At 39.6% G+C, this 26027-nt stretch overlaps 3 protein-coding genes and 1 long non-coding RNA gene across 26 annotated transcripts in view; 2 read left to right on the forward strand and 2 right to left on the reverse strand.

Annotated features, from left to right (window-relative positions):
• Nucleotides 1-356: 356 nt before the first annotated feature.
• On the forward strand, nt 357-6434 carry LOC103478407 (lipid scramblase CLPTM1L-like). Of its 5 annotated transcripts, none has more exons than XM_081597704.1 (17): nt 357-704; nt 1075-1166; nt 1706-1883; nt 1979-2100; nt 2665-2743; nt 2822-2939; nt 3044-3138; nt 3683-3767; nt 3864-3964; nt 4051-4101; nt 4192-4242; nt 4315-4421; nt 4692-4726; nt 4834-4920; nt 5394-5438; nt 5558-5691; nt 5852-6434. In XM_081597704.1, the coding sequence occupies exons 1-17, from the start codon at nt 504-506 to the stop codon at nt 5870-5872; spliced, it is 1602 nt and encodes a 533-aa protein (XP_081453830.1). In that variant the 5' UTR covers nt 357-503; the 3' UTR covers nt 5873-6434. The 5 variants fall into 5 exon arrangements, with proteins under 5 accessions (XP_081453830.1, XP_081453831.1, XP_081453829.1 ...); XM_081597703.1 differs by having other exon boundaries at nt 358-704; nt 4865-4920; XM_008432255.3 differs by having other exon boundaries at nt 360-704; nt 4339-4421; nt 4865-4920.
• On the reverse strand, nt 2309-9969 carry LOC108167031 (uncharacterized). 3 transcript variants are annotated; one of them, XR_014084081.1, is made up of 5 exons: nt 9681-9969; nt 7780-7835; nt 5555-7272; nt 4841-4922; nt 2309-3984 (listed from the first exon to the last, which is right to left on the reverse strand). It is a non-coding gene; the product is annotated as an uncharacterized LOC108167031 (long non-coding RNA). The 3 variants fall into 3 exon arrangements; XR_014084082.1 differs by lacking the exon at nt 9681-9969 and having other exon boundaries at nt 5555-7147; nt 7229-7272; nt 7780-9328; XR_014084080.1 differs by lacking the exon at nt 9681-9969 and having other exon boundaries at nt 7780-9328.
• Nucleotides 7177-10429, forward strand: LOC103478409 (uncharacterized). The gene is made up of 3 exons (XM_008432257.2): nt 7177-7264; nt 9326-9442; nt 9964-10429. The coding sequence occupies exons 1-3, from the start codon at nt 7222-7224 to the stop codon at nt 10170-10172; spliced, it is 369 nt and encodes a 122-aa protein (XP_008430479.1). The 5' UTR covers nt 7177-7221; the 3' UTR covers nt 10173-10429.
• Nucleotides 10425-26027, reverse strand: part of LOC103478404 (focal adhesion kinase 1) — a 59198-nt gene continuing 43595 nt past the window's right edge. For 11 of the 17 annotated variants that reach the window (XM_008432245.3, XM_008432243.3, XM_008432238.3 and 8 more), the window contains 11 exons: nt 21798-21875; nt 21496-21684; nt 20980-21105; nt 17837-17899; nt 15754-15793; nt 15076-15179; nt 14871-14879; nt 13126-13281; nt 12891-12971; nt 12723-12808; nt 10425-12319 (listed from right to left, as the gene is read on the reverse strand). In XM_008432245.3, coding sequence (XP_008430467.2) covers nt 12193-12319; nt 12723-12808; nt 12891-12971; nt 13126-13281; nt 14871-14879; nt 15076-15179; nt 15754-15793; nt 17837-17899; nt 20980-21105; nt 21496-21684; nt 21798-21875 — 1059 coding nt within the window. In that variant the 3' untranslated portion in view covers nt 10425-12192. Of the gene's footprint in view, nt 12320-12722; nt 12809-12890; nt 12972-13125; nt 13282-14870; nt 14880-15075; nt 15180-15753; nt 15794-17836; nt 17900-20979; nt 21106-21495; nt 21685-21797; nt 21876-22608; nt 22648-26027 lie in introns of all 17 variants that reach the window. The other 6 variants (XM_008432239.3, XM_008432251.3, XM_081597701.1 and 3 more) reach the window with 3 other exon arrangements.

Below are 26027 nucleotides of genomic sequence, written 5' to 3' on the forward strand. Positions count from 1 at the left end.
ACAGTGAATCTACACTATGTCATAGTGATATATTTACCACTGTCAGCACTCATATACACCAACTTTTTTTAAAGAGTAGGCTACATACAGTTTTACTTGATTTTAACGAATTACCTACGTCTAAATAATTGTACAGCTGTGATTCGTGTCTCGATTAGGCTTAGGTGTAGCCTCAAAGTTGTCCACATGTGAGCTGTGTTTCAAACAAAAAGTATGTGCAGAAGAAACAAAGGTTAGCTACATCCGAGGGGAGCAAAATGTCGCATAAATGAAATTGACAAATTTACTTAAGTGTATTTACGAGCGTTTCTCTCTCTCAGATTCAAATTGTTAAAGGAGCATGTGCGCAGGCGCAAAGCATCAGCATCCCCAGGTTAGCTGGATGCAGACCTAACCGGAAGGATGCTGCGAGTCGGGAGGAAGTCGTGCGGATTGTGTTTTTTGACGCCGTGACACTTTGCGCCCTTTTCTCTTGGTTTTTAAACAATACCATTGTTTCCACTATGTTCCCATCCTGTTACTCCAAACCTGCAGACAGCGGAGGCAGGAAGAACTCCGTCGCTAAGCTGCTGCTGGGAGTGTTCGTGGTGTATATGCTGCACACCGCCTGGCTGCTGTACGGCTTCCTCAACACCAAACCCTGCGATGGAGGCAGGGGAGAGCCCTGCATTACTTCCTACCTGGCTGCCAAACCCAGACTGCAGGTTAGCACTGGCTTTTTTTTCTTAATTGATTAAATCATGATGGAAAATATATGAAAATCAAGCAGATTTCTTTTAGCACAACACACAATACTGTTTATCTACTTATGTAACATTTCTCTGCATAAAGCTCTTTTTCATGAAAATTAGACACTTAGCTTCTTCTGTTTATCAGACATATAATTAAGTTGAAATAAAAAAAGCAAAGAAATATTATCTACCTATAATAGATTAAATTTAGCTTTGAACCACAAAATGTGTAAAGTGTCTGATTTATGCAGTGTACAGATAAATGTCACTCATGATAGTTATATTTTTGCTTTTGTTTAGTTTTAAATCACATTTTTTCCCCACTATGTGCCCTTTTATTCAGATGAGTGTCTTTACCTGCCTTGTGCCAGATAACAGCCAACTCACCCTCGCTCTCAGAGCTGACCTCTTTGACCCTCACTCTATGTTTGAGAGGTGGGTTTGACACAACAGAGCTCTCATAGCCACATAATGTTTTCCAATATTTTGTAAACCGCACATTTCAGTATCCTTTATTGGGATTATATGTAAATAAATAAACTAACACAAAGTCATATATATTTGTGAACTGGAATGGAAAAGGATGCATGATTTCAACATTTTGCACAAATTAAAATGTTAAATTTTTTTCAGCTTTGTGCGGAATTTTTTATTGAACCCCCTTTTTGAGCCTTTTAACAGCCAGCCTGTCAGGCTCATTGGTTACTCTGGGTTTTATTTTGGGTCATCAGAGTAAAAGGGGCTCATTCATACTGCAGAACAGTGGATTTTCTTAGTAAAAAAACCCCCAAAAACACTCTACTTTGTTTCAATTTCTATCATATAAATAAGATCAAAATGAAAGACACTGACTCAAGAGATGACAATTTTCAAGGGGTGTAAATACTTTAACCCATTATTTTTGAACTGAAATCCTGTTTTTCTTTTATCATTATATATCCCACAAACAGCAGAATCTCTCCATGTTTCTCCAGACAGGTGAGCGTCTCTCTGCCAGAGGAGACTCAGAATAATGGCTCTCTGTACGCAGTTGTTTATGTTCACAAAGCCGGTGTTTCACCCCTGGAGGACCGGAGAGAAGTCCACTACGCTGCTCATCTTACCACATACATCACTCCTCCACGCACAAAAGGCCAGAAGGCCCCAATGAAGGTACCTCCTGGTGATAGTGTCCAATACCGTGTCCCAGTTCAACCGTATGTCGCCGTGGCTTTGCCAGAAATCAGATATCTTTGTATTTCCACCAGAAGCGTGAACCTCAAAGGCCTGTGTCGCACTGGAGACCGCACCTGTCCATCACTGTGATGTCGGAGGAGTTCAGCTTCAGCAAGGCGGGGCTTCCCAGTGACGTGCGACGATACATGAGGATGTAAGTGAGCGGAATGCTGGTTACTGCAGCAATGGAAAAACCAGGGCATTATAAATGAAGGTTCTAAATAAATCATGAACATTGGAGTTTTCATTCAGCTCTGGAAGCCAATAAGTCTTAAAGAAACACATAGTCATCATTTATTGGATGGAAGGAGCAAAACTGTATTTCAAGATTTAATTTAGGCACAAATATGTAGAAAGACAGGTGACTTGAAAATGTATTTATTGTTTAGAGAAACAAAACAAAATTCACAAGCTAAGCCGCAGAAGAACAAGAATAGTGAAGTAAAGGACTTTAGGGAAACAATTTGATTAAAAAATGGCAACCAGGGATGAAAGAACAGGCTATGAAACATTAATGCTAAACAGGAAACGACCAATAACAAGACGTCCGCAGAACAATACAGGAATCCTAGAATTAGCAAAGACATAGATCCATAAACTCTAATAATTTATTTTGAAGAAATAGAACATACTAACCCAAATACTTTTTCAGCTCATGTGTAAAATATTTTGAGTCTTTCACACTTTCTTAGAACCTTCCTTCTTTCTCTGCTCGCAGATCCCAGGAGGGCAGACGGGTGACGTATCTGCCTCTGCTGCTGGTCAATGAGCTCAGCTGCAGAGTCAAAGACCTCATGGTAGGACTGCGACCCACACAGGTTCTTATAGCATCAAACATGTTGGTGTTTCCAGGTCACACCCTTGTTCTTGTTCAGGAGATCAACAGCAGCAGCGTGCAGCTCCCTCTAACTGTGTCCTATGAAGGAATCTCTCTGAGGACATTCAGGTTTTGGATCCACCTGCATGACATAGTTTATTCCCTCCGACAGTTTGGTGAGCCGGGGTGCACGTTGTGTTTTCCTAAGATATGAAATGAGGCCGTTGATGCAGCTGAAAATCATTTCATGTGTAATAAATTGCTCTGCATTTCTCTACAGGTTTCACCGAGGAGAATATTGATGAGATTAAAGAGACTTTAATAGGATCCAACCTTTACATGTTAGTGCTGACTGCACTCATCACATCTCTACAAGTAAGAGCACACAACATAAGCGCAGAAGAATGCCTTTGATAGAAGGCTTCATGCACTTTGAACTTGTTCAAATTAAATCCCGTTAGAGTAAACTCAGCTTTATCGTTACTGTGATTTTAGATGCTGGACCAACACAACATAGTGTGTGACTGAGAAGCCGAGAAATGTCCAGAATCTTTCACTAAGCAAAATCTGTAAAGTGTGGCAGGCCTTTGTATTCAGCAGCAGATTAGTTTGCTTGTGACTTGTTCTGCAAATCAACATCACAGTGTTGAGAATTACTGGAAAAAATATTTACTTTCCTTCAACTTCACATTTCTCTGACTTTTTCTTGACCTACTGCATGAAATCCCAACGAAATACATCAAGGTTTGTCTTAGTAAATATGACAAAAAGAGAAAATGTTTAGGAGGTACAAATACTTTTGAAAGGTATTGAGAGATACGTCTGAGGATTAGTATTTTAACTCTTTCATGTTCCAAATAAATAGCAGTCAAAAGTATGTACCTGTTCTAATTCACAGCAATAACTTTCTAATTTGCAGCTCATTTGTGAATTTCTGGCTCTGAAAAATGACGTATGCTCATGGGCGAAAAAGAAGAGCATGGTGGGAATGTCGAGGAAGTCAGGTCATTTTTATCTTCTTGTCCACATTAGAAACATTCCTTTGACCAAACATCGACTGTAATTGAACCACCGCATCGTTTCCTCTGTTCCATTTCCAGTTTTGTGGCGCTGTCTCGGCACTTTGCTGATTTTCCTCCACCTGCTGGAGGAGACCAGCCTGCTGGTGCTCCTTCCTGTCGGACTGGGAGCGTGTGTAGAGGTACTCGCCATGACCAGTTCCTTCAAAGGAAAAGTAGTTAAATCAAAGTGAAGCATCCTGAACTCAATAATCCTTCATCCCACCAGGTGTGGAAGGTGTTTAAAGTGTTTAAGATCCAGCTAAGCAGGCGGTTTTATGTAAGCGTGCCGTTTTAGCTAAATAACATTTCACGTTTAAATGTTCTGAGCCTTTGAAAGCTCCGAGCCGCCTCTCTTATCTCATCGCAGACAAACAAGCTGGATGAAGAGGAGCGAAAGACGGTAGAGTACGACACGCAGGTGATTTGGTGATTTAAATAGTCTCTCTGAGCTCAGAGTTAATGACGTGCCTCAAGCTCTGTTTGATTTCAGTGCTTCGTGTTTTTCCCCCTGCAGGCCTCCAGATACTTGTCCTACTTGGTGTATCCTCTGTGCATCAGCGGAGCCGTTTTCTCTCTGGGCTACATACGCCAAAAGAAGTAAGCTCATTCAGAGATTCACCTGTCCGCTTGGATTCATAAGCATGAGGCCTCTTATCAGAAAACATGCGTCGTTCCAGCTCTCACATAGATTTTTTTCCTTCGGGCTATTTTGTTCAGCGACGAAGCAAATTTAGAAGTCAGGTTAAAATCAGAATTGAAAAATTGGTGATAATAAGTTTGTTTTAGCAAACAGACTACATTTGTTGTACAAGTCTGAGGAACAATGAGTGCTCATTATAATGACTGTAAACTGTATTATGTTGACAGCTACTATTCTTGGCTGGTCAACACCCTGGTCACTGGTGAGTTTCTTTACATTTGTCCACAGACTGGCTCCTCCAAGTCAGATCTTTATGTCTAACATGTTTTCTATATACACGTCGTATTGTGCATCGGATGTGTTGTGTAGAACGTACCTTGTGTGTCTGTATTTCCCCCAGGTGTGTATGCGCTTGGCTTCTTATCTATGGCTCCTCAGCTCTTCATCAACGACAAGGTCTGATAAACCAGAATCAATCAAAGTCGTATTCTCAATTTCCTTGTTAGCAGAAATCATGCAGCACAATTGTGACTAAATGATTCACAATTTAAATCAATTTATGCAAAGAACTGCAAGTTTTGCAGCACTTTGCATAAGAATTCACACTTCTTGAATTTCTTATCGCTTTACAACCTCAAACTTGTTTTCTTGGGATTTTATATGAATAAGCCCTCCACTTAAGTAGAAAGAAAAAAAAAACTATTAAAAGTGTGGATTTGTATTCAGCCGGCCAGAGTGAAGAGCATGCTTTGCTCTCGTTGTGGTTGTCAGAAATAATTCCAGTAAAATACATCAAAGTCTGTGGTTATAACATGGCAGAAAGTGAAAAAAAAATCAAGAGGTATGAGTCCTTCAGCAAGGTACTGTAAAACTACTGTGGAAAAGTGAAGACTAACATATGTATTTTTTTATTTCTGGCTGTCTAACAGTTGAAGTCTGTGAACCACCTGCAGGGGGCAGTGTTGATGTACAGAGTGAGCACCTCCCTCATTTCCTGATACTAAATGCTTACATGCTGGCTACCAAGGCCAGAATGATGCACCGTTGAAATTAAACTTTTCAGAAGCTATAAATAATCTGCTTTCCTCACCAGGGGGTGAACACACTGATTTCAGATCTGTGCGCCTGCGCTTCATTCTTCTCCTCATCCGTTCCTTTCACCTCCTCGCATCAGCTGTCCTGCTTCAGAGACGAGCTCCTCTTCCTCCTGTACCTCTTCCAGCGAAGGTAACCCTGACGTGGATCAGCACAAACACAGAGAGCAAACTGTGGAAGAACCAGAAACTAGAACTACATGTGATGAAATATATATATATTTTTTAATTGTACTCCATAAGAATGGATAATTGTGTAATGATTTCCCGCTGGCCTGTGTCATTTTCACCAGACGTTACTCTTCAGTTCCTAAAAGAAGAGAGAGTGTTTCCAAGAAAGTGAAGATGCAGTGAATGAGAAGGACAAGCGGACACGCTGAAGAGCCAGTGGACAACACCCCAGATGGCCCATCTATCTCCGTTCAGCTGGGACCGATCAACCTCAGAGATGGGAACAAGAAAGGAAAACTCCACCTGGTGGTGACAGACTAATCTGAGACCTGCGGTTTTTGCTTCTAGCTCTCCACGTCTGCATTTGCAGAGCTGATGCTTTTGGTTTTTTTAGTTAAACTTCCATTTTTCTGCTGAAAAGAGTGAACACAGAGAGCTTTTATCTTTTGCTACCCTCCAGCTCCATCGGTTCACCTCCTGTAGAGTTCTTGAATTTTGCTGTTGTGGTGTTGTAACAAATCAAGTATTATTTAAACAATCACCTTTGGTTTTAAATAGTAATCTCATAAACTGACCTACTCTGGACTCTTCAAAGTTTAGTCAGAACCAGGTATCATTTGTCATCGTTTCCTTTCTTGATGAGTAAGCACTTGCATTTGTATTATTCTATCACGTAAAATCCCAATAAATTATGTTAAAGTTTGAGCTCGTTTGCTTTAGCTGAATTAAATTGTTTGTCGTTTTCCTCAGTTTGGGGAAAAGTTACAAAGGAACAAAAAACATCTGGGCCTGATTATGTAAACAGAACGAGAAGGAATGTGAAAGTCTGTGTGGGAAGGCAGGAAATTGTCCGACTGGTTTCTTGGTTTGTTTACATGTAAAACAAGTGAATATCTGCATGGCATCACTTTGACACTCCGCTCCAGGACACCGTTTCTTGGTAAATTCTTGAAAAGTGTGTTGTGCACACGTCGGCAGTATGGCGACTGCAACCGCTCATCTGTTTCGCAAAATAAACAGGAGACGTGAATGAGAGACGATCCTGCTAAAAGAGCGACATAATCACAAGAGCTGTTAAATCTCAATGGCTTAATAATTCAAGTCATTGAAAAGTTATGCATTTACTTAAAATGTAATAGAAAGCATCATTATTGGATGTCACCTTCAAATAATGCCAAAGGTTTTCACTTCTGATTTGAATATTTACCCTTAGGTGTTCTTGAGTTGCAGAAATGAAAGTTAGACAACAACAATAATCCCCGTCTGTGACTGGAAGCCGGTGACTAAAAGGCAAGTATCAATGAAACCACAGCCAACATCGAGGAATGTCCTTCACAATGATGCAACGCTTGGCTTAATGCCACCATGGTGGCTGGTGTGGGAGGATCTGCTTCAGCTGCTTGCTTTAAAGCAAACACCTGAAACGACACATGCACACATAAGGAGCTGAACACAAGTTTGACCGCAGACTGCAAACTTTTAACATCAGAAGATGTTACTTAGTTTTGTGATTCTCTTCTTCCTCTTCTCTCCAGGTATGTCTCTGAATAATCATTATGCACAAAGTGAAAATAGGTTAAGATGAGTAGTTTATGAGCAGGAATGAGAAATAATCCTCAAAGACGACTGTAACGTTTGATGCACATAACTTACTGTAAAATGCAGGAATAGAGTAGCTACCAGCATTCTGGACTTTTTTTACTGGGACTTTTCATAATTTGTTTAAGCACTTGGATTGGATTGATTTAAGGAAAAGTCTCTTCATCTGGTGATTTGAAAGTAAAAAAAAAAAAACTATCTCACCTGACATTCCTGTCATTATTTTTGCCTTGGTGGGCCTTAAGCTTCACAGTTTTTTCTAGATCTTTCCTGGTGTCAGTTTTCCACAACATGCTGGAAAACTGCATGTTGTTTTCCAGCATGCAGCATTTCTCTGACATGTCATGTCAGAGAAAACATGACATGTCTGTCATGTTTTCTCATGACAGACATTGGTCTGTCATGAGAAAACAAGGTGTTCAAATATTCTTGTAACTTTAAATATTCTTACACATTTGTTCCGCTTTTGCTGCCCCTCCACACACACTTCCTTGTTTCAGATCAAACCTATTTTCATATCAGATAAACAGAAAAAAAGAAAGTGTATTTTTCAAATTAGTATTCATTTAATAAGAAGAAAATCAAGCTCACTCTTTGTAAAGGAATAACTGCTGCCCTGGTAACTTCATGTGATTAACCACAATTTTAGGTTTAATTTTCCTAGCTACATTAATTGGCTAATTAATATAGCCAATTAGCTACATTAATTGGCTAATTAATGTAGATAGCTCCTGACAGCTGCTTCAGCTAGCATGAAGCAGGCTAAAATACCTCAAACAGAAGCACAACATGCCCAGAAATGTAATAACAAGATCAGAAGTAAAGTCACTGACATCCGTCAGCCTGGAAAGTGTTAAAAAACATCTTCAACGCTGTAGCATTCCAGTGAACCACACTGAAAACTGCTATTGGCAAACGAGGAAAACAGAACCGGTGCATTATTCAAGAGCTTGTGGCATTTTCCGTTCACGTTTACTGTGGCTGGATGAAAGTAAGACTGAAGGAATAATGGAAATCAGGAAGTAGGTGGGACAAAGTCTGTAAATTCAAATAGTTTAGCATTCTTAATGTTTCTCATGCTTTTTAAGACTTGAAAAATGCCTACATTGAATTCCACAGTGTGTTTCTTCATGTGTCTTTACTTAAAGATGTAACTTTTGATCAATTTATTCTGTGGACAGAACAAAGCTGTTTTTAAAGGCAGTTAAAGCTAATCTGTGGAAAACTGATACAATAAAATAAATTCAGCCAATGAAAAAAGTTGGAAAGATTTTCAAGAAACCAGAGGAACTATTGAACAAATTCACATTAAATAACTTGAGGCAAGACTGAGTTCTTGGAAACAAAGCATTAAGGAATCAGGGATGACTCAGGATTTGTTTACAGTTTTTTACATAATCAGGTGTGACAGCTGGGAGGAGAGCTGTCAAACCAGACACAGTGAATGGATCGCATGTGAAGTGTCCAAACCTCCACGTGCAAACCTTTATTGTTCAGTCATTAGATTCAGAATTTAACTTTTCACTTGTTTCAAGAGGATATAACTCCAGCTTGAACCGATTTTGTTTAAACATTAGGATTAAATGCTCAGAGCGATGCTTCAATCTGATAACTCTCAAGGCGAGCAGAACTACGAACAGCACCGAAATTACATATTAAACCAGCTGGCCTGACCAGTTTCAGCATTGCTGTCAATGTTTTCAAGGAACTTTCTTTAACCATCTTGTTTAAATATCAAACCTGGGGTCAAGAAGACTTTCATCTAGAAAACAGAAACCCAAGATTTGCAGATACAGGACAGAAAAAGTGGGGTATTACTTTACCCTTTTCCTTTTGTTGAATACTGAAATGAAAATAAATGAAAATCTCTTTCAACTTGAACAATTTGCTTAAAGATTCCACCAGCAGCATCTCCATTTTGTTTCTTGTGATGCCTTTCAACATTCCTGGAATACTATTCCATCATTAACCTGGCTTCATCTCTGGTTTCTGTCCAGCAACGTCTCTGCAGTGCTACGTGTGCAGCGCCACCACCACCAATGAAGCATGCAACCAGAACAGCCAGAAGTGTCAGCAGCCGCTCGACACCTGCATGACCATCGTGGACACTTTGGGTAAAAATAAACACACCTTTACAGTGCCTCGCTAAACTAGGCAAACCCTTTGAACTTTCTGTCCCCCACCACGTGTCACAGACCTAAAATTTCAACACATTTTACAGGGATTAACATAACAAACACAAAGTAAGGCTTGATTTTGACTTCAACAAATTCTTCTATGGGTCTACATTTCGACTGGAACACTTGATTTTGACTGCTGGATGTAATGTACGGTGTTAAGTTTTGATCTTACCATTTGCCATGTCCCCGCTCTGGCTTGAGGCGCATTTTCTGGGTGAATGGCTCATCGATATTCGAGGATTATTACTTTTTTTTGTGGTATTACAAAAAAGGAGATAAAAACAAAAGCAAAAAAACCCAAAAAACTTTGCTTACTACTTTGTATTGACCTACCACACAAAATCCCAGTAAAATAAATTGAAATTTGTGGTTTCAATGTGACAAATCTGCATAGTATATGCATAATTTGCGCGCGTGAGGAGGTTGCTATAGTAACAGCTGCATGTGTTGTTCAGGTAACATGAAAGCCATCGTGAAGCAGTGCGCCAGCAGCTCCACATGCAAGGGGGCGGCTTCCACCGCCTCGGTGGACGCAGACGGAAACGGAAACACCGTCAACTGCTGCAGCTACAACATGTGCAACCTGAGCGCGGCGGACTCCGTTCACTCACACGCAGCGCTGCTGCTTCTAACTGGAGGCGTTTTGCTGCTGCTAACGCACTGAAGCCAGCCTAAAAAAAAAAAAAAAAAAAAAAAAAAAAATCATGTAAATACTGTAAATCTATAAAGATTTATTTTATGTGTATTTGTTTTAAGATTTATTACAAGTACATCTGTAAAATTTGTAGTGCGGATCATCCTTCATGCCTTATTTATGACAAAGACACTCATTAAAATGGGAACGTGGCAAAAAACACAAATTGTTGCAACTGAATGAAAATTAAAAAAATTAAAAATCAGACCACTGACAGCAAAATCCAACCGATTTTCATCTCAACATTATTTTATTTTCCCTCCTATTTAATAAGATGGCAGATTCAGCCAAGAAGACAAAATAAAAACCAGTGTTTACTATTACGGGTTTTGTACAATTCATCAGTGATACACACCAGCATAGCTTACAATATACCAACATGAGCAGAATTACGCAACAACACTGAGATAAAATAGTTTCTGATGATTCTTTTTTTTTTTTCTTTTGTCATATGCGTATGTTTTGAAATATTTTAATCCACATCACACCCAGATGTTCGATCTCCTTTCATTGCTGGTTGAACATGAGACAGACATTTGGGTTTATTTGGATTAAATCCATCAAAACAAGTGTTTTTTTTTTTTACTTTTCTTTTAGGTGCTGTGCAAATATGCTCTTCTCCTTACCAGTATATCATGCTACACCAGTACGGTGGCCAGGATGTTTCCTGTCGTCACTCTGCAGGTGATCAGCGCAACGAGTTTCCGGTCCGCATTTTCTCGTGGTTATATTTGTTTACCTGTGAGACTGTTGCTAGGAGGGGCATTTTTAAAGTGTTGCACCTGACAGAAACGAGGGACTCACAAAGGTTCTGGGTGTTGGTTTGTTTTTGGCCCAGCAAAGTGCAGGATTGGTGCCGCTGAGAGGGTGATCGGAAACACGACGGCGTTAACGCGGGTGTTCCCGTGAGGAACAGCTGTAGTGGGAGTAAAGAGGAGTAGATGCCTTACTTACATAAATAGGTTAAGTCTAACTCATTTCACTGTTTCTGCTCATCCCTCTTTCCTGGGATTGAAGTTACAGGAAGAAGAACGTCACTGCTTCAAAAACAACATATAAAACCATGGAGCCAGCCAGCCAACGAAAAGAAAAGAATACAATAGATTAAACTGGGAAGCTGAAAGTGTCCTGGAAGTGGTGGCGTGTCACCCAGACAGGTTTGAATTCTTCACATTTATGAACCAGCTCAGAGAGGAGCGGAGGAAGACCGGTGAGAAGCAAAGAGTCAGTCGAACTGAGGCGAAGGAAGAGGACAGTGTGCCGTTTCTCCAGAAAGTCCTGAATGGTGAATTCCTGTTCCTCCCTCTGTCTCCTCTGTAATTTGAGTTTATAAATAAAAGCTGGTGAGACAGAGGAAACACAGGAGAAGACGGCAGGCTGCTGCTCCAGAGCACACCCCGTCTCTCTCTTGTTGAAAACGTCCGTATAAAGCAACATCTGGGACCGAATCAGAGCAGAAAATATCTCTGAGGTCTGATCTGCCAGCTTTCTGTTTTCGCCGATTGGAAAGTTCAAAACTGAGGCTGAAAACTTCCGACTGACTTCAACAAAACACTCACAGACGGCTGCTGGCTGAAGTCCACTCCCTCTGTTTGGTTTCACAGAGATATGTTTCAGATTAATCACAGTCCAACCAGCCCTTCCCCCTGATGTCAGCAGCTCAAGCTTAAAAATCTCTCCCATGATAGTGTTTTGATACCGTTATAAGGTTTTATAAACCTTCAGATCCAGCTTAAAAATCAACTCGGGTCACCTTCTCTGCCAGGGGAGCAGCCAAGTCTCTGATTCAGGAAGTGTTTCTGCTCTGATCTTTTGTTAAATAAAGTCACAGTGGTTAAAGTAGGACTGAGGAAAGTGATTGAACCAGAGTGCAGCCATTGTCCACTCCTGCTGCTGCCGTTTGCTCTGAGGACTGACACACACAAGGTATCCACGAGTCTCCAGTTCTCCAACAGAAACCGTAGAGGCGCTCGGTCTCCTGTAGAGGGGGCTAATGAGGGCGGGAGTGGGCCATCATCCTCAGCCGCGACTGGTCGATGACGTCTAAGAGGTTCTTGGCGTCGACGGCGAGAGCGTGAGCCGCCGTCAGCATCTGCTTCTTGTAGTCTTGCTGGAGACTAAGATTTAAAAGAAAAATAAGTATTTATTGGTGGAAATCTATGATAATATTAATGATAATGTGTTTCCAGATAATTTAGTCTACATGGAGAAAAGCAATGTTGCCTCATCGGCATAAAAGTCAGAAATTCTGTACAGATTTCAGCTGTTCTTCATCTAAAGGGGAAGAATCATACCACCAACTTCAATTACATAAAACTAAAGTATTTGCCACATAAGTTTGAACCCGACGAAGATTTTCACTACAGTTCATAGAATTAATTTAATAACTCATTAAAGTACTGCAACTTGTAGAGAATAGGACAATAAACTGTGCCAAGAATCCACACTGCACCTCTCTGCCAAAAGGAAATTGGTTTTGATGTTTCCTTCTCCTTTCAATTAATGCTATGCTGGCGTTACCTTGTCATCACATATTGTTGGGCTAACTTCATCTTTCCAATCAGCTCTGCCAGGTCAGAGTTCAACAGCTTCTGGGCCATCTCGATCTGTTAAAGGCACAGAGCATTAAGACGTCTGATGCAGGTCACGTTTTCAGTCTGTTAGTGAAAGTGCAGCTGGTGTTTCCACCTCTCTGTGTGTGCTGGCTGGAAGTTGAGGTAGAGTCTCATCGACTGTGGCCAGTAACGTCCTCAGGGCCAGACCCACATCCTGAAAACAGATTTGAAGACTCGTTAGGATTATACTGAAAACATTAATTGAAGGGTTTACAAAAATGTAGATGTGCAGGAGCTAATGGGCTTTTATGGAGGAAGTGAATCAGAAATCTATTGGAAAGTGAAGCGGATGGGTGCGGCTCCGTCACCTTAACCATCGGGACGTATTCTTCTGGAGGAGCCGGCTGAATCTTGCTCGACATCTCGATCACAGCTTTGACCAATCCTGTCACGTTCTCATACACTTTGTCATTGGAGCGGTCCAGATTGGCGGTGGGAGGCGGGCTTATCTCCTGAGGCTGCAGCTAAACAAAAGCAAGGTAAAACACAAACAAACAAAAAAAAACAATGAGCGGTCGCCTCACTGAAAGAAGAAATATGAAGAAGAGGAATGAAATTATACAAAACACACTAAGACACTTCAAATTATTTATGTCTTTCTAATTTTTTTAAATAAATGTTCTGGATATTTTAATAAATAATATTAACTCTGAACCTGTTTTAGAACGACATTTTCTCAGTTTTTATTGGACCAAGTGCCCAGATACATTTGTGGAACCACCAGGCCTGTCAAAGGAGGAGTGGAGAATCATATATGGAGATTCTTACTACAGGGCATTTTGAGAACAGCGGTAACTTTATTTCCTTTTGCAACGACTCCAAAGAATAGCAATCTTAGTGCTTAGTCTGGCATTTTAGACTCACTTTACGAACCACAGTTGAACCTGAATTTAAAGTTTTCTAAAAACCAAACAGGCAGTGAAATTGCCTTTATAGTTTGAAGATGCATTTAGTTAGTAAGTCAAAAACTAATATAATGCAGGGTAACACGTTAAAATAAAAGTTAAAGCATGTCAATTAAGCATAAATCAATGGGAAATTTATTCACAGTTATCAAACTTTGCCATCTAGGACATACAGTCTCTATCTGCTAAACCTAAAGGTAAGTTTGAGATGCAGAAGGATTTTCAGCTGGAGAAACTGGAAATCTATAAATAGAGGAGATGCACAGAATATATTTATACACAGTTCCCCGTCTCTGCCACTAGATGACGCTGTCGCATCAGGTCTGTATGATGACACGCTGAACCAAATCTAGTCTTACAAACGTATTCCAGTGGGCTGATAATGCAGTTCATCTATTATATTTGGCAACGTGCTAATACAAGCATTTAATGAAAATGGAGAATTTTTCATACCGAGTCACACTGTGTCAGTACAGACACTCATATTGCAGCACTTGCATTTGTTTCACATTATTTTTTGTCAGACTGTTTTTTCAATCTTCATAAATGTATTTGTGTTTTCAGTGTTTTACAACTGAATATTTAAAGTCTCTTTTGTTATTGACAGTCTGCTGTAAGGAAATGCAGCGTTATCACAAAAAAAGATTAATTATTTGCTTCAAGCAAATACTCAATAATACCACGATAGCTAATATGAATAGCAATCGTAATCTTTATTAAGCACAAGAACTAATCAAAATATGAAACAACCAAGAGACAAACTAAAATGTAATGGTTCAATAAGTGACCATTACAAGTATTTTAAAATTTTTTATGGGTAAAAAGTGGAAGTAGTTTGAGTCAAACTGCCAACCTTTCTGACTGACTCAATAAAACAAGAAAAAACTAATATAATTGGCAACTAAAAAGGTTCTAAAGACAAAGAAAAATTGTATTTTTGTTAACAAAAGTAAATTTCTTATAGAAGTGTTTTGACCAGAGCTTCGTTAGGTTAAATCCACAAACGTGTTAGTTTGGATGGAAAACAACTCGACTACACTACACACACAGCAAGTAATGGAATGCACATGTTATTAGTTAATAGTCCAGAATGTGAGAGAAGTGAGACAAGGTGTACAGTAAACACACACAGACAGTGTGCAGCTTACCCGCCAGGGCTAGGGGTCAACAGTAAGGAGGAGAAGGAAGGGAGAGACGGAGCAGCCAAAGATAATAAGATAAAAAAAAGGAAAATATTAACAGTGTTCAGCATTAAAAACATGCAATGTGTATATTTAAATCTTGCATTTGTGCATGCTGTTGCAGTCACACAAGAGTAGAGATCGCATGCTCTTATGGTTATTATTTCTGCACCTTGACACCATCGTTGTAGCTGTCTACAGTGTTTAGACAAGCCAGACTACCCACTTGGCTCTGGGCCCCCGGTCGAGGAGGCTTTTTTGGGGGAACCACATGGTCTGCAAAAAAACAAAACAAAAACAAGACAAAAAACAACACCAAAACAAAATAAAGTTACTCAGAAGCTCAAGGACAAATAAATTTTTTTTGTGGTGACAAAAAAAAGGGAATTATCACTCTGCTGTGAAACTATTTTGAAGCAAAGCTTTCAAATCTGTGCTACTGAAGTTACAGAACTGTGTGATAACGCAGAGTCGTGCAAAAGTATTCATACCCTCAGACCCTTACTGCAATATGTCATTTCACAACAACAAACATCAACATGTTAAAGTTTTGATGTGATGGACAATACAAAGCAGTTTAGAACTGAGAAGTGGTGGAGAAATAATAAATAGTTTTCAAAGATTTCTACAAATAAAACATAAGCTGTGCTGTCCACTTGTATTGAGCCACCCTGTGTCACTTCTGTGCAGAACCAGAATAGGAAAAGGGAGGAATGGCAAAAGCAACATTTTTCATAGGGTATGAATACTTTAAGGAGGTCACTGTATATCAGAGGCTACATATTGTTGGAGATGAAACAAGAGAGCTGAACAATAGTGGTTAGGTGATTTAAAGAAGCGTTCCCGTTACCTGATTTGCCAACAGGCTGGTAAATGTGCTGGTTTCCTGTCTGCACAAAACAAGCAAAACATGGGGTTAGTGAGTGGACTGTCACTGACATAATAAGAGGCTCTGCAGGAAATTAAAAATGTGCTGGCCAAAACCAGCCACGTCTGGAGGAGAAGAGAATCCTATTTAATGTTAATCACACAACAGCCGCTCTCGTTTTTGTGCGCGGAAAGTTTTCAGTCACCACACCGCAGGAGGGCCGCCTTTGTTTTCACTGCTGTGTGGTCTGTTCACTTTGGCTAGCGAAGCTATTCAGATTTATTATTCACAGACGGACCAAAAAAAGTGCACACTTCATGAAAACTGCGACATGTTCACAATACGATGCATTTCTGAGGTTAAAAATCTTGTCAACTTGAGTTGCTTATGTTTGCTTTTTAAAATCTGAACTTGGCATCTTTGTTTTCTCGTTGTGAGAAAACAGAACAGACTGCTTCAGAAGTGCTGGTGCCAACAGAGCGCCGGGGTTTGACAACCACCAACACCCAAAAATACAACACTACGGGCAATTTACACACACACACGCACGCACGCATCCCCCCCACACACACACACGGGGACGCAGAAGAACTGGGGAGATTTTCCCACCACAAACCACAGCCATTCAATGGGAGGAGGAGGACGACAAGCACAGAGATGAATTACAGAGACGGAAATATCTGGCCTGTGGCAACTTCAGACTGCTACAGCAACTTCTGCTGGCATCTGCTGGGAACTGATGCGCATTGAAGCAGCTCGCTGCTCAGTTCTGCTCAAACCAAATTTAGAAAATGTAGCAGAAAAAAAAAAGGATCAATATCGGATCAACGATTAAGAAGTTCACTCTTAAAAGGATTAAAAAAAACAAACAAAAAAACAAGCTGAAAACAAAAGTGAAGATGGAAGTCTTTACATGTGGATTATTATTTGAGTATTATCAGCACCTAATCAGAAATATGTGGAATTGAATGTTTTCAATTAAAATTTGCTTTGTTTTATTTTGTTGCTGGACTCATTTAAAGACATAGAGGATTTATCATTCTTCAGAAACAAGAAATAACTGACTCTCTAAATTGTGTGAATACTTAAAAAAAAGTTCATGATATTATGAAGTGATCATAATGTTGTTTGTAACCTTCTTAACCCAACAGGCTTCACACAAATTTCTCTCTCTCTCTCTTTTTTTTTTTTTTTGCATATTTTTGATTTCAACACATTCACCCTCCTGGGATTTGTTAAGGCATATTCCTCAATTCATGAAAAAACACAACGCCGACGGTGGCTGCTGTGGAAAATGGCTCTTCCCACTGCTTTCTTGACTTTGATGTTACTGATCAGCAATGCTTTAATAACTCACAATTAAAGCATTTTAATTGTGAGTTAAATGCATTCTCTTTTAAACATGAGAGGTCCGGTTTAAAACCTAATCTAAGGACCAAAAAGCACAGAGAAAAACTTTTGGTTTTCTGTCAGTGTCACAAAAACCAGCTGGAGAAAAACTGATGTGATGCTGAAAATCAAAGATAAAGAAACAAAGAAACACATAAAAAAAAAAACACTTATTTTTCCAGAAATATATAATATATTTTTTGCAATAAAATCTGCACATTTTCCCCCAACAAAACATTTTCTTCTCCTCATTTTTTATCAAATTCCAAACCAGCTGAAGGAAACCGGTAACATGCAATTAAAGTGACATTATTGCAAGCATCTTGAGTCCAGCTAGAAGATTATTATGATCAGCACAACTTCCTCTAAAGATGCTCCGACACTCCGGAGTTGAGTGCCGAGTGACTGCAGCAACACTCAGGCACGGAGAGAGAGAAAACAAACACAGATTTATTTTCCTGCTAAAGCCTTCTATTAATATCCAGTAATGCTGTGAGAACACATTGACCTCAGAATTGCTGGCCCTGGCCCGTGAGGTCACTTCCTGCTCCTGGATCTATCCATCCAGCTCCAATCAAAACAAACATGAGTCAGCCGAAGAAGCACCAGTAAAAAAAAAAAAAGAATCTGGCAAATATGAGATGAATGGTGACAAAGACAGCTAAAAGTTACTCACCGGGGGCTGCAGTCCGCTGTCTTCTCTGTCCAGACTCCCTCTAGAGCTCCTTGTGTCTGGTTTCTAAAACAGACACAAGTCGTCAATCACTTTACGGCTCCTTTTATTAACAATAATCTTATTTAAAGTTTCAACAAAGCAGTTTTCTAATATCACACAGCTACATTATCCCAACAAAGCTGAATGATTGGGTTTGTTTTCTTCCCCGAGGAGCAGCGAGTCACATTGCTCCGCTGCTTGTGACTTGAGCTGAAAACCATTTTCATTCCTGGGAAATGCCCTGAGAGAAAAACCACATAACGGGTATTAGCTCCCGCTATTAGCTCACAATCCTCTGCGCCGCTCAGACTGCAGCAGCATTTAAAGGCTCAAATAAAAACCTCCAGCATCCTGCTCAGAGCTACTGGATCTTAAAGTGATTCAAGATGCTCAGAATTTCAATTGCCCATAAATATTTGGGCTCAAACCCCCGCCCCCAAAAAAATCCCCTCTCATCGGTTGTCCTTGCATACCAGCTTTCCAAGACAGGACTTGAAGACCAGCATTGCCGTGAAGTTCATTAAAAGTTTCCCAATGAATCGAAGGCGTCCTGGAGGATGGAGCCGTTTTGTTTCTGTGCTTATCTTCCGTTTTCACAGAATTGGTCTGAGTGTATCCATGTCTCTGTCTGTTCTAGCCGTTTTTCTTTTTTGCTTTTTTTTAATATCAGATTCAGCTCCAGCTTTCTGCCTCGAGTACACTTATAGTCGACTCTGAAACACGGAGAGAAAGGAGGGAGAAAACCAGGAGGAGGATATCCGATGCCAACGAAGCTCTTCTCCCTCTCTCCACCCCTCTCACTCAACTAACAGTGTTATAAAAACCGGCCAGTCTACGGCAAAAAACTTTCTCATGTGCACACTCCTCTCCCCTCCCACACACACAATCTGATGCCTCCTCAGCTTTTCAGTAATCTTGTGTGTTGTCGGTTAGCGGTTATGGGTCAAAGACAGACTGTTGACTGGGCTGTCAGTCTGTAAGCCTATCATTAAGCCAGGAATTCACACAGGCCACACCTGCCTCCAAACTCTCTCACACACAATAAAATTCTTGAGCAAAAACCCCACACAGCCACGTCCATCGCCGCTCACAGAAAAACACATGAAACATGAAGCACTCCTCCATCCTCCATCCTGCCAGCCTCAAAAAAATAACACACAGTTGGACTCCCCCATTCACACACACCCATTTGTGTTTGTGGTTTCTATACTGTTAGTTATGTTTCATTATAAAATATATAATACATTTTTAATGGTGCCTTCTGGCTTACTTTGGACGCAAAGGTTGATTTGTCCAACGTTAGTGAATACAAAATGAATATAGCAAATATTTTTATATAATCCTCAATAGGCCTGTCACAATAAATCAATTCCAAATCGCATCATAAAATAAAAGAAACTCAAGAATTTTCATTTGCTTGATTTATTGCTTTTTTTCTCTTTTTAAAACACCGAGTGATAAAAGTCGTCAGTCTGGTGCTTCAGTCTCAACTAGTCCTTTTTTTAAAAGATATTTTTTGTTTACAGAGACTTCATAATTCATTTTATTTGTCTTTTTTTTTTTATTATTATTTTGGATATTTAAAATATCTTCCAGTTCCAGTGTTTAAAAGTTCATTAGAAATTAAAGTTGACTGATTCTGAGAATGTGTTCTTGCCTTTACTATGACATTTCTTTTATATTACTTGAAAATGGTCTCAAAACAACAATATGATTGTTTATCACAATAAGTTCTTGGACAGTTTATTGTTATTGTGACAGGCCTAGTACTCAATTTAATTTAGTCAGTTCTATTTATTTTTGTTTAATATCTCTCTATTAACAAGAGATCAAAGCATCTTAAATGATCAGTTCCTATTATTTGTTGATGACGTACTACAAGAGTTTTTTCCTAACAGACTTAGTCAGGCGGATTTTTTAAAATGTTCAGTAAAAAATGCAAATATTAAATTGTTAAAGCCATAAATCTGCATTTCCCCAAATAAGGTTAGTGTTTTTTCCCTTTTTCCCTGATGCTCACAGTGAAAGAAAGACTGTTTTGTCTGCTGCTGAATGTCTGTTTTATGTGACCTGCTCTGCACTCTGTGATCTGAGAAATATGCTCAGTTTTGATCGTCTTCTGGTAAATTCTCAGTAAATTCTCAGGACGCTTTTGACACTGATGTTTAAATATATTGCTTGTTAGTAAAGAAGTTACTGACTCCAAGTGTAACGCACTGACGCAGTCATAACCTTGAATAAACAAAACCATGAAAAAGTGAACAAGACAACTTAAAAAGAGAGGATGACATCTTTAAGAAATGTGGCATGCACAACATAAATAGGAATGAGCAAAAAGTACCAAAGAGACAATGTGATTTTAACGTGCATTTTCTGGTAAACACGCCATTTTTGCTGGAAATTATTCCCAGGAGTGATTTTGTTTTCACTTTTATGAACAAATTTTTCTTTATTTGGTTCCAAGACACAAATGTAGCCACTTCAGCAGCATGTTTTTTTAATAGTGCATAAACAGCTGCTATCTTTGTGTAAAACTTCTTCATTTAATTAATTACACACTTAAAGGTAGCTTATTGGCCAAAATCATAGATTTGATTGAGTCACAGAAGAATTTTCAAACCGCTTCTAAATTCGTCACATTTGTTTTATACCAATAGATTATTATCAGCACGAATCATAGCTGGTTTTGAAATGGACTAAACATTTCTAACTTGATAATTTGATAAGAGTTTTTTTTATGGTCAGGATTTAGATGTTGACAAAACTTGCGGTGGAGCCTAATGAGATCATTTCTTCTCTTTGCTGACTTCGTGTCTGTGAAATTGTGGCCGAAAGCGACACACCTCCCTAGATTATGAAGTTTGATGAGTTGAGCATGAATTGTAGCTTAAGTTTGAAGGTGATGAAAACGTGGATGTTTTATCTATTTTTACTGTGAATTTAATGAATAAATGTTATATTTTCGGACTAATTCAATATCAAACAAATTGCCAGGGCTTTGAGCTGGTTTTCCGCTGTAAGCCCTCTTTAAACACGTTGCCCTTGTGTTGCGCATGTGTGAGGTGGGCCAGAGTGAATGTTCAACTGTGTGCTGAGTGCGTTACCAGCAGCCTTTCCTCCTGCTCCAGCCACCTCTGATCCTCCTCCATCTGCTGCTGTTGTATCATCAGCTGCTCCTCCATTAACAGGCACTGCTGGCCTACACACTGCTGCATGTCTACTGCCCTGTCCTACACACACACGCACACACACACACGAATGTGGAGCAAACAACAAGCATGCACACCCACAACATACAAACAAAACAAAAAACAAAGCAAAAAACATGCATTTGGCCAAGAGACGACACATGAAGACAGATGGGCAGAAGATGGATGATAAACTGAACTGAGATGATGGAGGAACTCAATTAAAGTAAAAGATGGCAGTGGTGTGCTGATCTGTAGAGCATACATTCGTAATCTGGAATACCAGTCTGGTTCTTTAAGCAAAGTGGCGGTCCATCAAGGTGAACAATAATTTTCTGAGCATCGGGAAAAGTTTAAAAAAAAATTTCTGGCGAACCAACCCGGAAGCTCTTATATGTGTGCATGCGTAGCCGTAGCAGCAATGCCTCTTACCTCCATCGCAGAGCCCCAAAGAGCCATGTCGGTCCCATGCGGTTGAGGAAGCAGCTGTGTGTGTGAGTGTGTGTGGACGTGATGGCGGGGGTGCGTGTGCGCGTGGTGCGTGTCCACCATAGCGGCCGGTGGAGGGTACAAGGCGCTGGGCACAGAGGGCAGGGTGTGTGGGCCTGGATATGCTGCCATCTAATGCAGGAAGGAGAAAATAGAAAAGACTGATGAGAAGTTATCGTAGCTTCGGTTCAATCATAGATCGTTTACAGCAACCATAATCAAAAGGAAGGAATCTGACTACATACCTGGTAATGTCCAGGATGCTGAGGACTGGGGTAGAAACCTTCACTAGAGCGGGGACTGGGGTAGCCTGGTCTACTTGGCTAAGAGACAGAAGAAGAAAAAACTAAATGAAGGTAAACATAAAAATATAAGAAGAAAACAGTCAGAAGTGTAAAACAAGGAGATAACCCTGCATCAGGTTTTTCTTGAATTATCCACTAGAATTTACAACATTCAGAAAATCAACACACAAACCCCCAGCAGATGTTTGTGTGGTCATGTTAGCCGTCAGTAAACACAGGGAGCACCCACAGGGCTGCAAATCCAGCAAGCTGTTAGTGAAACGCTCAGGAAAAAAAAACACTGCTCCTGTTACTACGACAACCTACGACAGTCAGGTTATCAATTAAAGAAAAAAATTTGCTTGTAGACTGGCTGGTCACTGTAGATGTGATTTAGGTTTAGGTTAGATGTGATGCGAGTGTGTTAAGTGTGTCGCTGTTCACCAAAGACCTCTCTTTCACGCAGTAGGTTACTGACGAGGCTGAATGAGAGAATTAGTGGATTAAATAATAGTTTAGGCTCATTCCAAACATCTGTGGAGGCTTTTTCAGGATTCTAGGAGAAAAGCAACTCCAAAACTTCACATTACGCAACTGGAGGACTGTCAGCTAAAAACAGAAGTGCTTGGTGAACCCACAATGTTCTAGTCTTTTCTCAGCTGGTTTGGGATGAAGCTGTTGGGTTTCTCTTTCCATAATGTCCAGGAGAAATTTCTTTAAAAGACACTAAAATGTGAGCTCGTTTCTAGCACAACAGTGTTGCAGCCTCTACCTTCCACAGTCTCTCATAGTAGCTTTCTCTGGACCACACCTCCGACAGCGAGACGGACACAAAGACGCACGGGGAGAGAGAAGGAGAAGGCAAAGTAAAACGAGGAGGGGAGGAAGGCATGGGGGGGAGGGGGAAGGAAAGGGGAAAAAGTGGGTGAAAAAGAAGAAAGAAAGAGAGGAAGAAACAAAGAAGCAAGACAGGACAAAAAACACTGAACACAAGATGCAAAGTGCCTTCTGAAAGTATGCATACCTCGTTTTCTACTTAAATTGTAAATGTTTTTATTAGGATTTTATGTGATAGAGTAAGACAAAGTAGTGCACAATATTGAAGTGAAAGGAAAGTGATGCAATGTTTCTGAAACTGTCTAAAAATAATCTACAGATGTGTGTTATATTCAACCCTCAAAGAATTTTCTGTCTCATTTGAATGCAATTGCAGTGGCGAGTGTTTCGGAAGGTGACTGAACAATATAGGCGAGACTGGATGGGAAGGGTCTACGAACAATATTCAAGTCTCGCCTCAGATTCTCACTGCAGGTGAGCGTTTGCTCCAGTCTCAAGTTCAAACATGTTTTCGTCATGAATTGTCCTGAATTTAGCTCCAGGCCAATTCATGGAGCTGAATTCATTAGTTGAATTATGATCAGATTTATGAAGCTGGTCATAAATCCTGACCAGCTTCTCTTTCCCTCCTCAAGGAGAGCATACCCACAGCACGATGCTGCCACCACCATGCTTTATTGTGTGGATGATAATGATGAGATCAGCATGTGCACGCAGGTCAAAAAGTTGTTTTCATGTGACCTCCTCCGCAGGTTTGCTGCGTCTCCTAAATGGCTTGTAAAAACTGCATCTTCAGATGGTGGATGGTGACAGTCAGAAATGTTCAAAGTTTGGGACGTTATTTCACAACCTTTTCTTCCACTTCGTAATTATCTACCACTTTGCATTAGTCTACCACATAAAGCTTGTTGGACAAAATACAACAAAGTTAAAAGAGTATGGATATTTTTTAATAGCTGCTTTATACAGGATAAAGTTGCTCTAGCTGTGTGTTTATTAGGCTGCTAAATAAGACTAGTGGCAGTAATTTTCTGCCTGATGTTGACTGAATAACTGATTTAGGAAACAATAACATATAAAAGAATATGAAAGATTGATTCTTTTCTATGTGATATAGATAAGTTAGTGATTAATCAGGTCTAAGAAGATGAATATTAACACAGTAATATTCTTCAACAAACCTCTGAGGTTTTTACAATGTAGCTAGAGATTAAATTACACAGATGGACTCTGAAGGCAAAAGGTTACACTGCTTTTTATTTTGGGGTATCAGAGTAAAGAGCAAAATCTGAAAATACATACCTCATTTCTCAGATTTTTATTTATACATTTTTAAAATTGCATTTATTTTTCTTCAAATATGTACAGACTACTTTGTGGTCTGTTGAATTAAATAACCATAAAACAGATTGAATTGTGTGGTTCTGGTTAAAGCTGACAAGGTTCTGTAAACTAAGTATTCGCACTCCAACAGGATCTGACTCAGTTCTGTGTCAGCATCAATCTCCAGACCACAGACAGTCTGAACCTGTATCAGACTGATTTCACGAAAGTATGATAAAAAAAAAGAAACCCACAAAAAAAAAAACTCAAAACAAAACAAAGCAAAAGAGAGAATCAAGAGCCAGTCAAAGTAAGCGCTAGGATTGACCAAGCTGTGCCACAATACTGAAAAACTGAGCCAAGAGCCGCCATTTTGAACTGCTCATGTGCCAGATGCTGCCGTTTCCTTTGCAACCAGCAAGAATCTTTAGCCGTATGTCAACAGATGACCCTGTAAAATAAATCTGTCTGGGTATTTCAACTTTGTTTACAACAACAACAACATAAAAAAGGGAAAACGTTAGAAAATGTGGAACGCAAACCCTGACAGACAATTAAAACATTCAACACAGCATAAAATATTGCATAAATTTGCCTCTCGGGCTTCACAAAATGATGCGATTTACAGGCAGAACACTCTTAAAGGATGGATTCCTGCGTTTTATGAACCCATCATTGCACCAAACATGCCCTAAAACAGGCACATACTTACATAACTATTTAAGAATCTTTAAGGAATGCTGCAAAGCACAGTGTAATTAAGGTTTCCTTTTACTTCATGCATCCCTCGGGGAAACAACTCCACTTCAACACAGACGCATCCATCACCGCCAAGGGCAACAGAGAGAGAGAGGCAAACATGCATTAGGAGCTCTAAAAGAAGAATGACTCCTGGCTGATTCGAGCTGGAGAACATCGGGACTGCTTCAGCGTGAAAACCCAGCAGAGGCCTGAAGTACTTTCCCTCCTTTTGTCCACTTAGGAAAACATGCACTGCAAAGTAATCATCTTGACGTGACGCATGGACCTTTTACAGCCTCAAAAATGAGGGAGGAGAATCATGTAAAAGCGCAAAACACTTTGAATTGTCTGAAAGTTTAGCACAACATCTGATGCCGCAAAGAAAAATAATTTAATATTCAATCCAGAACATCACTGAATCATCCATAACTTTGCTTTTTACTTTGTTTTCCATAACTTTGCGTTTTAAATTAGCAAACAAGATCACTTCTCCATCACTTTTAAACAGTTTAAACTGTATTCTGTTTGGACGTTTCATGCGTCTTACATTAAGCTCAGTGGATTTAAGGTTTACTCCAACAATGACCCAGAGCAAAGCAGAAATAGGCCGTAACAATCCAGAGAAGTATCTGACACAGATATAAATACGAGTCACAGTGGAGAGCACCTTAACAGCCTGCGCCTGATGGATAAAAGAAGCAAGCAGAGATGAACAAAAACAGATGGAGTGGACCGTTAATGAGGGAAGCAAACTAAATTCAATGGTAATGAAGCAATGAGCAAAAAACTTACAACTTTTCTATTTTGAGCCTGGAATTAATAGGCATGAAATAATCAGAAAAAAAAATGAAATTAACAAAAAAAAAGCAACAATAAAGCAGTAGTGTCCATTTAAAAAAATTTTTTGTGGAGTTAAATTTAAGATAAAAAGAAAAATACTGAGCTTCTTATTTGTTCCTTGTCAAATGTTTTGCTTTATATTTTGAGTTTTTGTGCAATACCTAGAAACTAACCAGTCCAAATTGTAGATAATTTTAAGTTTTTTTTTTCTTCATAGTCAATTATTATTTTGTAATTGTCACAATCTTTGCTCTTACCACATCAATGGTTGTTACAAAGCAAGTGTCGAATTGCTAAAATTTCAAATGACAAATAGAAAACTGATTAAATAAATAAATAATACATTATATAAATTGACTTCTCCTTCAGATGTGCCAACTGGATATATTTACAGGCTCAAAAACAGAGAAAAGCTGCAATGTTTTTGTGGTTTAGTTGTTAGGAAAACGC

The sequence above is a fragment of the Poecilia reticulata genome, chromosome 16, assembly GCF_904066995.2.
Source record: "Poecilia reticulata chromosome 16, P_reticulata-male-v2, whole genome shotgun sequence".
Classification (NCBI taxonomy): Eukaryota; Metazoa; Chordata; class Actinopteri; order Cyprinodontiformes; family Poeciliidae; genus Poecilia; species Poecilia reticulata.